Source organism: Ictidomys tridecemlineatus, chromosome 5 (assembly GCF_052094955.1).
Source record: "Ictidomys tridecemlineatus isolate mIctTri1 chromosome 5, mIctTri1.hap1, whole genome shotgun sequence".
Taxonomy (NCBI): domain Eukaryota; kingdom Metazoa; phylum Chordata; class Mammalia; order Rodentia; family Sciuridae; genus Ictidomys; species Ictidomys tridecemlineatus.
This window is the reverse complement of record NC_135481.1, coordinates 160,476,487-160,492,434: the sequence shown is the minus strand read 5'-3', so window position 1 is coordinate 160,492,434 and position 15,948 is coordinate 160,476,487. Positions and strand designations below refer to the sequence as shown.

Genomic DNA, 15,948 nt, shown 5'->3' with positions numbered 1-15,948 from the left:
GAGGTCCATGCATGTTGAAATATGCAATAAAAACTCATTTATTTTCACTGCTAAATAGTATTCAATGTATGCCATGGCAACACTACAGTCTCTAGCCATTTCCTTATCTGTGTGAAGTGTGAAGATTGGCAATGAGAATGATAAACACCAAAATCAGGTAAGAACTGGGGAGGGACAGACAGGAGAGAAAAACAGAAGCAGGCTAGGGCTTCATCTGAGCTCCTAACATGTCAGCTGTGACCTGAGTATTAGGAACACAGAGCTCTCTATCCTATATATCTTCCTCACTTCTTAAGATGTGATAGGAAGAAAACAGAAAGGGAGTTTCCTGCCCCACCCATCCACAATCACTTTTCTCAATTTAGTATAAACACCTACTGTTTATTCTGATTATATGAAAGCCTGTATTTGTTGTGTTTGTTTATTACAAGGATTGAACCTAGGGGCACTTAACCACTGAGCCATATCCCCAGCCTGCTTTTATTTTTATTTTGAGACACTGTCTGGCTAAGTTGCTTAGGGTCTTACTAAGTTGCTGAGGCTGGCTTTGAACTTTCGATCCTCCAGGGTCCTGGCAAGGGACACACCCAGTTACAGGAGTCACTGCCCCCAGAGAAATCTAAAGCTATGATTTCTCAGCTGGCATTTATATGATATTCTAATCCTGAAAAAATTCCCTAACATGGGGTCTTTATAATTAGAGATATTCCCATATGATAAAGCTAGGATCCCACTTTAATCAGATTGACAGAGAATGAGGCCAGAAAGTTAACCTATTAGTCAAATTTGTCCTCCAAATTTGAATGAAACAGAAGCTTTATTATCATGTTACTACAAAGTGTCAGTTGCACCTAGCAGGTTGTCTTACACACAGAAGGTACTTCATTAAATACTTTTCATTTAAGAAATGAATTGAAATTATTACCAAGCCTGTTTTGTTTATATAGGGTTGACAATTTTTTAAAAAATTAACCCTTTATAATATGGCAAATTTTGCAGAATCCACCATTGGATTTTATCTATAACTAAAGCTGAAACATTACTAATTCATTATCAGCTTAGTAGATAATCACTAACTGAGCAATATGCTTCAAAGGCTATTATGACCAAAAGCTCTTTTTAGAAAATATGTATTTCCAATTTTTTTTACAAATTTTGAAGCATGTATAAAGGAAGACCTACTTAAGTTCTTTCAAAAGAAAAACTAACAAACATAAACCACTGTCAATTCTTCTATGCAAGGTGTCTATGTTCAGGATTAAATAATATTTAGATTCATGTGTTATTAAACTGAGAGTGATGCTATCTCAAAAATACAGCAATTTTACCTCCCTCAACAGCATAATTAAGCACCTCTTGCCTCCCACTCTTGCCAATACACTATACAATTAACTGCACTATTATATTTTGAACATATGTTTTGTAGGTTTCAGGAAACCATTGGAAACTTTTTTTTTCCTGTTAATTGTGCTCACATTCTTTCTTAAATTTTCTGTTAGGTTGTGGTTGTTTTTATTCTTTTCTAGATGTTCATTTCATAATAAGGAAATCAGTCTTATGTTGAATGAGCTGCAACATTTTTTCCTGGTTTGCATCACATGGATTAGAGGAAATCTTCATGCTATTATGTACATAAGCATCTTCACTTACTTTTGTCTACCTGAGCTCTCACAGTATGAGAAGAGTTCAAACTTTCTGTGGCAAATATGTGTCACTGTTTCCTGTTATTTCCAATAGTTTCATTGTTTTTTTCCTTTATGAAAGTTGACGTCATATATCATTTTATTTGAGAACTTGTCATGACAAAATGATCTTTTTTTAAGCTCATATATTCTCTTTCTCACTGCTTTCTTTCTCCTTGAATTAACTGGTAGGCCTTTACCTGTATTCTATTCTATTCTATTCTATTCTATTCTATTCTATTCTATTCAGCCACTGGGGATCCCAGGGGTGTTTTATCACTAAGCCACACCCCAATCCCTTTTTACTTTTTATTTGAGACAGGGTCTCACTAAATTTTTTAGGGCCTCACTAAGTTGCTGAGGATGGCTTTAAACTTGTGATCCTCCTACCTCAGCCTCCTAAGTCACTGGGATTACAGGCATGTGCTACCACACCCAGCCCTTTGCCTGTTCTTATACCAACAGATAACTGAGTTCTGCTTTGTAATCCTATCTCAGATGTATCAATCTTAAAAGTTCTACATAATGATACTTCTATTATTTAAAATTTATCATTGGCTCCAGCTACAAAAATGTGCAATTTGTTGTTCTTCCATCTTCTCTTTCTCACCAACTTTTTGCTGTTTAACTTTTGTTGTTTATTACTGTTTAATTTACTTGTCTCCCAATATATACAAGAGAGATGGGGGAGTCAAGAGACATTCTGTCTCTGCCAAATTCAAAGCAGAAATATGTGAAGATATGTCTCAATGTAATAAAAGAGAACAAAAACTTCATAAAAAAAGGATATCCCAATATCCACTTTCATTACTAATCATCTGAGAAGTGCAAAGGTAAAATCATTCTGTGACACTGGTATATATCTATCAGAATGGTTGCAATGAAAAATGACAATAACAAATGTTGGCAAGATCTATAGCAATTAAAACTGCCATTTTCATATACTTATGGTGGAGAATAAATTAGCATAAACATTTTTAAAAACTGTTTGGCAGTTTCTACGTAACTACTAAAACGGAACATACGTACACCTTCTAGTGTAGTAGGTGAAGCAAATACAATACATCCAGAACATATTATTTTATAAAATTATACTTTTAAAACTGATACATGACATTTGCAATAGTGAATACACAAAATTACTAAAAGCAGAAACTAATTTTTATTTAGCTGCACTTAAATAAATAACCATAGAACAGAATTTTGATTTCAGTAATATTCTGAAATATTGAACCATAGTAGTAGCACTTGAAATAGAATACTGTACAAATAGAACAATGTCCTCAGAAAGATTCATAGAGATTTTTAATGAGTATTTAAGTACACCTGCTTATTTTTTTAAATAATATAATTTAATTATTTTAGGGTAAGCCTGGATTGTCTCACAATAATTTATAGCTTCTGAGTATAATAAATAACTTTTAATTGGACTCCCATTTCCAATGTAATTTATATCAAAGAATTTATCTTCAATGTGATGTAAAATAGACCATTTCATCCATTCCATACTCAGCCTCAAAACAATAGTAACAAAAATACTCCCTCAAGTACATCAGTAGTTGGTGGGTGGGGTAGGGTATGAAATGAAAGGCACCACTTCAGCATGTCAAAACCTCTCAAGACATTCTTTAGAAAATGTGTGAGTGTTTTAAAAAATTAAACTTTTCTGTTTGTGTAAAAAGGATGATCTCTCCTTTTTTCCTTCATTCTCTTAAATGTTTAAGTACAAGAAGTTACACCTAGAATTTTTCAAATACTTCCTTGACATACAGTACTTTGATCCTATCAAATAATCTTTAAATGCTTACCTGAGAGAAATAATGCTTTTAAAACATTGAAAAGGGATCCCAGTAACAAAGTATATGTGGCTCAGGTTGTAAGTTTTTACATCACACGCAGCTGTACCATTGATTCTGACAATTTCCTTTCACACACGAAGCTCACATCACAAAGTAAAATGTGTGTGGAGATATTTGTAAGCACAATGAATGATTCCTATCTCAGGTGGGATACTGAGATTCCTATCTCAGGTGTATTTCAGGACACAGGAAGCTCGGTGAGCTTTTCCATCCTGGCAGTATTTTCATAAATCAAGCTATGTATGGGATGTCAAGAGCTTCAAGTGCTAAGTGTTCCTACATGGAAAACACTGTTCTGGAGACCACTTTGCAGTTAAAGAAAAACATTTCTTTTAATGATATACTGAAGACATATATTCAGGGGTTAAGAAAATGGGATGAAATGTATCTTTATTTCTAACTCCAGTATAACTTGTTCTTGATTTTCTTTCAAGGGTGGCCTTTCTTCCCAGCAGTATCTAAGCCCTCGTGAACTTAACTTACTATTCATCACAGAATGTAACTCTGGTTTTTTGGGGAGTTTTTTTTGGTGGTTCAGGGGATTGAAGCCAAGGCCTTGTGCATGCAAGGCAAGCACTCTAACAACTGAGCTATGTCCCCAGCCCACAGAATGTAACTCTGTATGTGTGTGCTTTGCAGACTCTAAGAAAGTTTGCTATAAAAATAAAAAAGGGATAAGGCTTCTTCACTAGAAACCCAAAAGATCCTGAAGTAAGGCCATTTCAATAATCAATAAAGACCCCAGGGACAGCAATACAGCCAGGTGTCAGGTATAATGTCACACGTGTCAGTGAATCACTATATCCACCTCTGTGACAGGTGATAAGAAACAGAGATTCCAGAAAGGTGTTCAAACAAGTCTTTCATTCTGCTAAAATACATTTTAAAGTCATAAAATGCATGGGTAGAATTTTAAATATTACTCTAAGCATCTCAATTTCTTTCCACTAATGGAGATTATGCCGCTAATCCTATTGCATGCTAAATTTCCATCCATAATTGATAACTATTAGATAGTTAATCATTTCAGGTTTAGTGGATAAAATCTCACATATGAAGCACATAATGAATGCAAAGGCCAATAGGAGGTTGATGTAAAGGAGAGACTGGCTAACTCATTCGAAGCTTTACTTAGCACTTATTTACTCAAATCAATACTATGAGATAATTGTCTCATTAAGATCTAGAAATAGATGCCATTACTCAAAGAAAATTATCCATAAATCTCAGAAAAACCCAACCTGATTCCCTTGAGCAAGCAGTGTTTTCAGTCTGGCTATTTCAGCTCGCAGCTCACGGATGAGTTTGACGTTGGCATCCTCATTAATGGTAGGCTTGTTGATGATGTTTTTGGCTCTATTTGCATATCGAAGAGTACTTAGGGTTTCTCCATAATTGACATCAGCAGGTGAAATAGCTGTGAAGAATGAATTCAAAAAATAATTTATCTAGCACTCCATGTTTCATTTAACACAAAGTTGGTTTGTAATTTAAAAGTCAGATTAACCCCAGGTCATTGGATAGACTAAATATTCATTGCCATAGTAATGAATATTAAAAATTATCTAAGATTTTATAGGAAAGGGTGTTCACCACACCAAATTAAATGTCATTTTGCTCTTCTCAAGTCTAGAATCAGCCATCTAACCAACTTTAAAATAGGATGAGACATCCCAGCATAGTTAAGGCAGTGGAAAATATAACAAGAGGATTTCAACACTCTTTGAACTTCTCAAAATTAAGCGGGAATTAAAACACTTTAAATATTTCTGGCCAAGCCAACCATCTGGAAAAATCTACTAGAGCATGATAATTTTTTAAATGATTCAATAGACTAGTTAATTCTTTCTTTCTAGAAACTTTGGTTAATCCCAACCCACCCCCACCAAACCTTAAAGTCAGGATGACTGTGAAATTCATGGAGTTATACACCCAGGTAAGATCCCTTGCCTCTGCAGTTAATGCTTGGCAATTGGTAGGGTAAGGGACATATGAAGGGGAAAGGAAGGAGAGAAAGAGGAAGGGGGAGAAGAAAATGACTATTCCCTCTTTCTACGTATTTTTCTTTAGTCTGCTTCTTTCAGTTAATCAGTCAAAATAAGTTTCTTTATTGTTATCATTATTCATTATATGTATTAGAATTTTTCTCTCAATTTTTAATTTCAAATGTTGCATCTACTGCTTTAAATAGAAACACAAGGTTGGGTTATTTTTTCCATTGTAAAAAATGATTTTCTTCTGTGAGTTAGTGAAGTTAAAAGTTTCTGCCTTGTATTATAAGCAAAGAAAAACAAGAGTTTCTGCATGATAATCCAACTTCTATAACATAGCCAGGCTACATAACAGTTAATACTATAAGATTACATATTAGATACAGTAGGTAAATTTCAAGATTGATAAACCATTACTTTTTTAAGATATAAAAGGTATTACACCCTAATGAGACATTTCCAACGTAAATATTTACAGTTCATTCACAGAAAATACTGAATGTTTAGAAAAACAACTGAAAACTCTTACTGGCAATCATGATGGTTTTAGAATTTCCTCCAAGGCTATCTTTCAACAACCAAGTCAAAACAGAATCCCTGTAAGGCACAAAAACTTGCTTCTTCTTTACAAGAGAGTTTGCTGCATCCTGAGATAAATCAGCTATAGGGAGGAAGGAAAGAAGGACAAAGAAAGGATAATTACTAAAATATTTTTTCCTCTAATTTTGCTTCAAAAACCCTCGAGGATGTTGCCTCTGTTTGCAAGAAAAACATAAAGCATAACTGCTTTGTGCTAATACAGCACCACAAGGAAAAAGAGGCAAATGGTGAGCATAAACTTACCTAAGGCAGAAATGACGTTTCCCAGAGTCACGAGAGATTTGTTAATATTTCCCCCTTCTTTGAGCCTGACCCCAGTGGCACCGGTGGCATCTGCACGCTCGCTTCCAGCAAGATCTACTAAGTGGATCTTACTCACAGTTTCACATGGCATTTCAGAATCAAATTTTGCCTGTAGTCAAATATGAAAGTAAAATTGGAGAGATACAAAGGGGCCTGATGTTTGTGATACAAATTCTAATTATTTCCACTTCTCATTGCAACCTCTCAGGGTAAATCTTTTTTCATTTTGTTGTCTTATTGGGATTACAAAAACTTCCAAAATCCAATTCCATATACAAGAAGTCTACCATATGTGATTCTTTAGCTTGCTGGAGCCATCTCATTGCTCAAATCACTGTCATTCTCAACAGAGCCCCACTGAGTCAGAGTGTGGCAGAATATGAAAGTAGGCCCATTCTCCTCTATAATCTGCAGCATGTCAAGCACAAAAGCTCTCCAAAATATGACAAATGTACACAATTATGTAAAAAATAATTTGATCATTATCTGATAAAACATTTTCACAATTTTTAATGTGAAATGTTAATACTATATCCCTTGTTTAATTTTACCAAAATTTAATCTTTCCAAAGACTTTTAATTTATGCTTTACATTTTGAACCAAAAGGCAAAACTAAACTTTAGATAAAAATGTAAACCCCTTAAAAACTACAGACAACCATAACCCTAACTAATCAGAAATCAGGAGAAAAACTAGTAAACTATTATAAATCAAAGCAAGGGTCTAAGGAAAGATAAAGGTGAGCAGAAAGGAAAGAGAGTTATTCTGACTAACCTTAGAGAATCTTTTCATTTGCTACTCTCTGATCCCCTTTATTAATAAAATCCTGCCTTTGTTTCTGACATGTTGGTGAAGACATCACCAAATTCCTAACATATTCTTAAGCCCTAAGAGAACCCTGCATTTTTTGATTCAAGTGTTCTGCTGGCCTCAGTTTTAAACTATATACATTTGATCCTTTCCCCATGTTCAAGGAGCTCTACATCACTTGATCATAATGACTCTTATATTAGTACTTACAAATGTTCGCTGTCCTTTAATATCATTCTAATAATCATAATCAACACTGTAGGGTGAGCACCATGGAGTGATAATGCACTGCACTCACTCACCTTGGCCTCCAGCTGGTCTGGCTCTGGCTCATAATTCATTATTTCCCACACAGCTCAAAACAACAAAAACTTTTCCTTAATTCAGGAAAGAGCAAGGTGTTCTTTTTTTGTTTTGTTTTTGGGAATGCTCGTGTGTGTGTGTGTGTGTGTATGTGTGTGTGTGTATGTGTGTTTCTTTTTTCTTTTTAAGTCTAGAACATGATGGAAGCCTACTAAATATTTCTTAAGGGTACACAACAGGACATTGAAAATTACTGTGATTGTAACCACGGAGAAACTCAGTGCACAGCACATGTTCAACTTTAATTAACTAAAAAATGACAGCCACCTTTGCTTGCTGCTGTTCCTGGTTCAACAATGATCAGTCCTCAGCTGGTGCTAATCAGCAAGTAAAGTCCTCAGGGATGGAGCCAGCAGGCCCCACAGCTGCCCTTACCTGAGTGAACTTGATGGTGAAGATGGCATGAGACCTGCTACTGACATCATTCATCCCAGTTGCTGCTGTGGTACGATTGATATTTCCTGCATCCATAAGTTCTTCCACATCACCATAATTCTGTACTAAATGTTTGGATAAATCTGGGGGGAAAAAGAGGGAGGTAAAGAAATCCCATTATATAGTAACTGAAAAAATTTCCTTCTATGAAATAATGCATGTCAACAAATCTGCTGAGCTATCTGAAGACCTTACCAGTTTCTACAGTTTGGTGGCATATAATGCACTCAGGAGCTGGACAAGTTGGTTAGTCTCACTGGGCCTCAATTACCCCATCTTATATTGTGTACCTATTACATAGGGTATTTAGGATGTTAGCTACTGACATAAATCTCTTAGCATTAGTAACAGCACAAAGAACAAAAATGTAAAAGCACTGTATTCACATAAAATCTGGGCATTTTAAAGCATTTAAAATATATGTGTGTACATATATATTTTTGAAGGGAGGGGGAACATTCATATACTTCCAACTCCTCTGCTGTAGCTCCTTCCTTTTCTGTCAGGCAAACAAATATTATCAGTACTTCCATACCCCTCTAGAAACAGCTCATATGTGTATAGGCAATTGTGTGTGTGTGTGTGTGTGTAGGCAAGTGTGTGTATGTGTGTGTGTGAGTGTGTGTGTGTAAATAAACCCACTTCCCCCACTTCATAAAAATGGGAGCATACTTGGCTTGGGGTGTAGCTCTTTGGTGGCCCTGGCACTTGGCATGCATGAGGCCTGGGTTTAACTCAGAGAAAGCCACACAAAAAAAGAAAGAAAATTGTATACCATAAAATTATTTTTCACCCTTCTTGTCTTAATGTAATGAAAATATATTAAAGAATATTCTGAGGCTGGAGTTATAGCTAAGTAATAGTGTGCTTGCCTAGCATGTACGAGGCTCTGGATTCAGTCCCCAGCACCTCAGAAACAATGCATATCATAAACATTATTTTGCAACCTGCATTTTTTTAATGCAATGATACATAAAGAATAGTCTGAGGCTGGGGGTGCATCTCAGTGATGGAGTGCCTGTCTAGCATGTGCATGATCCTACCATTGAAAAAAAACAAAAGCAATATTCTGTATCAGTTAAGGAGATTTCTCATTCATTTTTAAGGATTCAGAGCTTTCACTGAAGTATGTACTGTAACCAATTTAACCAATCTCCTATTGAGACTATAGAGGTTGTTTACATATTGTGTTCAATTACAAGTAATGTGACTACAAATAATCTCATACATAGGTCTTTTCAAATGTGTGGGAATGTTTCCACAAAATAAATTCTTAGAGATGGAATTGCTAAAACAAAGGGCATTTGAAATTTTGATACATTTTGCAAAATTGTCCTTCACAAAGGGCAATTTACATCTAACAGTGGCAATGTATAAAAAGGCTGTCTTCCAATACCCTCCCAATGCTCTTATCAGACTCATTTACAGCTGCCAAAGATGGGTGACAAATATCATCCCCAAAGTATTTTTATTTTACTTTCTTCTATCATGAGTGAGGGTGAGCATTCTTTCTTGCTATTTAAAAAGCACCAGTATTTCCATTTCTATGAACAATCTGTTTACATTCTTTTACTTGTTTGATTGTCCTTATTGATCTTTATGCGCTTTTCATATATTAGGAAAATTAATGCTTTATCTGAAATCTGAATTAAAAATATTTCCCCATTTTGTAATTTAGCTTTTTCCTGTGTTTACAGTGTCTCTGATTGTTTTTTACTTTTTACCATTTCAAATTTGACAAATCTGTTTTATGGTTTCTGGATTTTTCACATTTTTAAATGCCTTCCCCTTCCAAGTTTCTGAAAAAAAATTAATCGATAGTGTCTTGTAGTTATTATATTATTTTCACATATAAATCTTTGATCCATTTACCATTTATCCTGCTATAAAATCTGAAGTATGACACTAGTTTACTTTTTCTTCGCCCAGAAAACTTAATAATCCATACTCCTCCAATGTTTGTATATTTGTTAAAAACTAAATTCCCAGAGCTGGAGATGTAGCTGAGTGGTGAAGTGTTTTGCCTGGCATGCATAAGGTCCTGTGTTCAATGTCCAACATGTGTGCACACCTTCACATTCAAAAAAAAAAAAAAAAAACTAAATCCCCATAGGTATCTACATCAGGATACAGGATACTCTTTTTGATCACCAACTCTTCATATACCAGTTTTATATGTTTTAACATTTAATAATGCAATTAAAAGAAAACATAAGGACATAAAACATAAAAACATAAGCTAAAAACTATCAACCATAATAGCTATCTACCATGCTATCATAAACCTCATGGTTGCATATATTACTGTGGGAATGGAAGGCAAAAGTGCAAATAAAAATTTAATATAATTCAGATGGGGTCCTTATGGTATACCTGATATCTTTTTCAATTCCCCTGGGGATTAAACCCAGGGACACTTAACCACTGAGCCACATCTCCAGCCCTATATTATATTTCATTTAGAGATAGGATCTTAATGAGTTGCTTAGCACCTTGCTTTTGCTGAGGCTGGCTTTGAACTTGCAATCCTCCTCCCTCAGCCTCCCAAGCCACTGGGATTACAGGAGTGTGCCACTGTGTCTGGCCACCTGATATCTTGAGGTTAAAAAAAAAAAAAAGGCAACCCAAAATAGGTATATCTTTGAACCCCAAAACAGATCGCAGTCTGGCCTCCAATGAATCACACATGAAAAACTAAATCCAAACAAAAAAGCTTGTCTCCCTCTATGTGCAAAGCCTGTAGACCAGCCAAGACTCAGCTTTCTTATGCTGAGTGAGATTAGCTTCTTTACAAGGATGGCCTAAAAGCCAGCCAATTTTTTTTTTTTTTTAAATAAGAAGCCAAGGCCAGTTTCTTCCCCGTCATTCTGCAGTATTTCCCACAAGTGACTGTGCAATACTAGTGTATCTCAACACAGATGCTGAGTGCCACACAGAGGAATCCTGTTAAAGCTCTTCTTAACAAACAGTAGGTCTCACAATATCTTTCTTGCCATAAAACATCACTAGAATCAGTAAAGGTACACTGCTAAAATGCCACACTATGGAAAGATACAGGATACAGGCTTGCTTATCTAGCCTAAGAACACTGGAAAACAAATTCTGAGAGATTGTTTTAAGCCAAAGGAAATCTATTGGCAAGCCTCAGGAAATCAGTAAACATCTTGTGAAGTATGAATTCATTAGATGAACACTGTGTAATGACAGCTCACATCATTTTTACTATAATAAAATTCCAAAAGTAAACAAATTCTTAATTTTCACTATTACACTAATTTTTTTCTTCAAAAGCTTTATTTTTACACAAATCCTCAGGAAGAACAGGGATGCAAAATATTCATTCTTACCCTCAACATAAGGTCCTTCTTTTGGATGCTCACGAACTCTTAAATTGAAGGTTTTAGATGACTTCCGTCTAAGTAGATCTCTTACACGTTCATTATAAATTTCTAAGTAGCTAAAAATTTTAAACAAAATGGAATTCAAAAAATGATTTCAGGCACTGACAACAATAACAAGACTCATAATAACAGCAACTTCAACTTATGAGAGGTAATTGTATCATATACAATGCTAAGCACTTTATTTGACTATTTCATTTAATCCCTAAAATAGCTCAGTAATAGGTACTTCTATTATTCCCATTTTATAGGTTAAACAAAGGAGATCTAGAGTGATTTAAATAACTTTTCCAAAGCCCCAATACCACCAAAGAGGGCCAAATAGCCATGAGAAAGACAAGTGACATATCTGCCCTCAAAACCACTGAAGAGACAAGCTCCCAAACAGGTTTAATTTCAAAGAGGAAAAGCACCAGGGCCACCAGGTTTATTTATAGGTTAGATTTAGAGTGATTTGGCCAACATGAAGAATAACACAAACCTTACTCAGCCAAAAGAATGAGGAAAGTAATTGGGTATATTCGTAAAAGTCAAAGGCTAACTCCATTTGAGATAAACATCAAATGCTATAGTTTCCAACTGAGCTATGTTATTTCTGATCCAAACTGTACCCAAGAAAGTCATTGAAAAGCTAGTGTTTTCAGCTTTATTCACAACCACTGTAAGTACAGGAGAGGAAAAAGCAGACTCTTTCCCTAAGAAAGGCTAGTACTTCAGCACAAACCAAGCAGCCTTGGCTCCAACCAAGCTCTCACTTGCTCACGGCATCAAACCCTACCTGACTTCAGTCCGAAAAGATGCTTCATCCCATCTGGTGGTTTCATTTATCCGGCTGAAGAGCCCTTCACAGATCCGAGGTATTAAGCCCAAATCACCCTGCAATGAGAAGGAAAAATGCCACAGCTGTCATTTGAAATAAAAATAACTGACAACTGAATTTGCATTTTGCTGGAATGGAACTGGACTCCGAGGGCCTGTATGCCAACCCCAGCCTGCCACCCAAGGACCCTAGACACAATTTACCCTCGGCAGGACTGCTTATTCTCTGAAATGAGAGCATTGAAACCTTCTATTTCTACATTCTGAGACTTGGACAATATGTGATTATTAGAAGTGAACCAGTTAAATAAGCTTGCAAAGATATGGAAACTTATTCTCTATAAAACAAGACTATGTCCAACTGCAAAATAAATGTTAAAAATATCTAGTTAAATGACACAGAAAGAGAAATATACATCAGGAAGAAAAGAAACACTAAGAAAGCTTTAGTAAGTCCTCAAGATTATTACTAGCTGTCTTAAAACATAGATAAGAGAACCATATTAAAACATGTAATTTATGTCTCATTTTGATGCAATGGCCTCCCTAGAAAAAATTTAATACATCATATCACTTTGCAACGTGGGTATCATATTCAATAATCATGTTTTGGTCAGCATTAATCTGGTAAGCATCACAATGGTACAAGATAAGGCAAAATGTTCTCATGGAGTCCCAAACAACACCACTCCTCGTGATTAGCGTGGCACTTTTTTTTTTAAATAAACTATCATACCCTAAATATAGAAAGAACACCCAAGAAGTACTTACCTGTAAGGTCAGAGAAAAATACCTATCATTTATGAGCACTAGCTTCTAGGAATCAACAAAATTCATACATGGGGTTTTTTCTCCCCAAAGGCATAGTAAGGAAGCAGGAAAAAAGAAGTGATAAGAAAAAGTAAATGCAAAATTCTTCAAATATTGTTTGCAGCTCTCATTTGTTCTGCTTTACTTTTCAGCATTTAGGATGCATAGCACGACACGTACATCATTCTACTTTAAAAGAGAAGCCTGAGTTTAAGATGTCACTCTAAGTGCACTGAAGTAAGTTCATCTGGGAAGCCCTGCTCTCCTCCAACACACTACTTCCATGAACCACCAAACCTTTAGCATTGAGGACACCACCACTCCTGCTGGCAGGAAGCCCTCAAGTTCTGCCAGAATCTCTACATCTAGAACACGTAACAGGTTTGGCAGTCACTGAATAGTGCTTTTGCTGTGACATAAGAAAACACATGCAAACAATGTCTAAATTTGGATAAAACATAGAACAAGATAAAATTCCAACAATCCTGTCAACTTTTCATTCCTTCATAGTTTGGAGCAAGTGTAACATTGATATCTGTTAATTTACATAGATAAACTAATGAACTATATAAACTATGTTGATTCCCATATAAAGTACACTACGCTTATAAACTATATGTAGACTATGTAACTCTAACTTTTTTAATGTATTTACTGGATTTATGAAATACCTTTCCATCAAAAAGTTAGATTTATTTTTTACATTTTTTACTTGAGGGAAAATGTTCTGAATAATTTTAAAAAGAACAGACTTCAGTATTTTTATTCAAACTTTTATGTTGGCAGAAAAGGAGAATAAATTACTTGTGGGCCCAGCATATTTTCTTGATAAGATTATAAGGCCTTTAAAAACAGAAAATGAACTGGGACTTGCATCCATTATTCATACTTATATACTTAAAACTATTTCTAATTTAAAATCTCTCAAAGGAAATTTAGTCCAACTTATTACTGACTTTTATCTTATTACACAAAAATAATCAGAACATGAAAAGCATGTTACTACAGATCAAGTAGATAAAAAGATAATTCTATCAGTTCAGAGGAAGATAAGAAATTCCTTCCCACGCAAACAACGTACAGAATTTCCCATCATAGTGTATGACTTTCCAGATCCAGTTTGTCCATATGCAAAGACACAAGCATTATAACCTTCAAATGCAGATTTCACCACATCTGTGCCAAGGGTTTTGAAAACCTGCAAGACAGAAAAAAAACCAGACACACACAAAACACAAAAGATACAATTACCATGGATTTTAATAAAAACCCCTGCAGTGCTGACAATGTTCTTGAATGCTACTTTCATCTCTTAAGGATTATACCATACAAATAAATCACTGCAGGACTGTTAACAACAGAATATGTATGTACCCTAATTTTTAATCAAAAGTAAACTTTTAAGCAAGCAAAAAGCAACCCCATCCTCTTTCCTACTTAATCAAAGTAAACAAGCCAAAGTGATAATCATGTCTAGAAGCAAAAAAGATTTTAAAAGCATGATGATTTACCATTCATAAATATATATTTATAAAGCTATTCATTCTATCAGAACTTCTAGAAACGAATATTCAAAACCTGAAGGTCACAGTAGCAATAAATTATTGCCTGAACCATGCCAAATCCAAGTCCTCATTTTTAAGGGTCCAGGTTCACAGAGATAAATCTCTGAAGGTTTTCCTGAAACTGAGTGATAGACTGGTATAAATGAGGCCAGGATGGCTGGATTCCCTCATGACAGAGTCCAGATGCTTTCTCCTGTTGGATATCTGCCCAGGACGGAGAGGGTGGTAGACAACCTGTGTGGGGATTGGGGTCATACCTACAATGGTCTGAGTCCATGTCCATGCACCACATAATTGCAATTTGGAGAGTAAAAGAAGATGAAGTACAAATAATTCAGGAAGACAACTAATGTAAATTAGACAAACCAAGAAGTGAAAGACTAGTTATATCCAGCTGGGAAGGGGTGAACCAAAGCTTTAGTGTTACTTCCTGTCTTCTAAGCCCAGTACACTAAGGGCACATCTAATTTTTCCCTGCTTCAAACATAGGAACATCAACAACTAAAAGATGTCAGTTATCTTCACAGTACCATAAAATGGTGAAGAATTCCTAGGTGAAATCTCCACAGTCCAAAGTGGGAACCTTACCCACTTTCTGAGTTAATTTCCTGCAGAAATGACCAGCCTGTGAGTGATATCCATTAGCCAAAAAACAAGAGACCCAATTAGATTAACCACAAAGTCATCTCCAACTACTACCAAAGGGCTGAGAGCAATATTTCCTAACTATGCTACACCTGAGAATCACCTGGGACACTTCAAAGAGTTCCACAGGCCAGGCTGGTGACCCAGCTTAATGAAATGCAATCTAAGGGCTGTAAACCCAGGAATCAGTATCTTATAATGCTCCCCAGGTGATTCAAAATAAGCAAAACAGGTAAACCTGGCCATCTTCATCTCAAATCCACATTAGTAGTAGTAGTAGTAGTAGTAGTAGTACCAGGAATTGAACTCAGGGATGCTTAACTACTGAGCTAAATCCCCAGCCCTTTATATTTTTTATTTTGAGACAGGGCCTTGCTAAGTTGCTTAGGGCCTCATTAAGTTACTGAAGCTGGCTTTGCACTTGTGATCCTCCTGCCTTAACCTCCTGAGCTACCATGCCTAGTTCATATCCAAATTTTTAAAAATCCTATTAATAACACCTGCCATCCCTGGACAAAATGAAAATATAGCCAATTGAACTTCGGCTTTCTCTAGACATCTTCCTCCCAGCATCTTGTTTGGACTTTGTTTCCTCGTTCTCAAGGAGGTGAAAGATTTACAAACTACCACTTCAATTGAGTCATTTCCACAGATGGCCAAGGTC

General features: G+C 35.6%; 1 protein-coding gene across 15 annotated transcripts in view; it reads right to left on the bottom strand.

Moving 5' to 3' along the window:
- Kif16b (kinesin family member 16B) overlaps window positions 1-15,948 on the bottom strand; it is a 281,133-nt gene that overhangs the window by 223,938 nt on the left and 41,247 nt on the right. For 14 of the 15 annotated variants that reach the window (XR_013439536.1, XM_078051369.1, XM_078051370.1 and 11 more), the window contains 7 exons: window positions 14,156-14,272; window positions 12,224-12,321; window positions 11,392-11,501; window positions 7,985-8,127; window positions 6,376-6,544; window positions 6,062-6,193; window positions 4,783-4,958 (listed from right to left, as the gene is read on the bottom strand). Coding sequence is in view for 14 of the 15 variants with exons in the window: in XM_078051369.1 (XP_077907495.1) it covers window positions 4,783-4,958; window positions 6,062-6,193; window positions 6,376-6,544; window positions 7,985-8,127; window positions 11,392-11,501; window positions 12,224-12,321; window positions 14,156-14,272 (945 nt within the window). In the remaining variant the exon portion in view is untranslated. The remainder of the gene's footprint in view (window positions 1-4,782; window positions 4,959-6,061; window positions 6,194-6,375; window positions 6,545-7,984; window positions 8,128-11,391; window positions 11,502-12,223; window positions 12,322-14,155; window positions 14,273-15,948) is intronic. The other variant, XM_078051371.1, reaches the window with a different exon arrangement.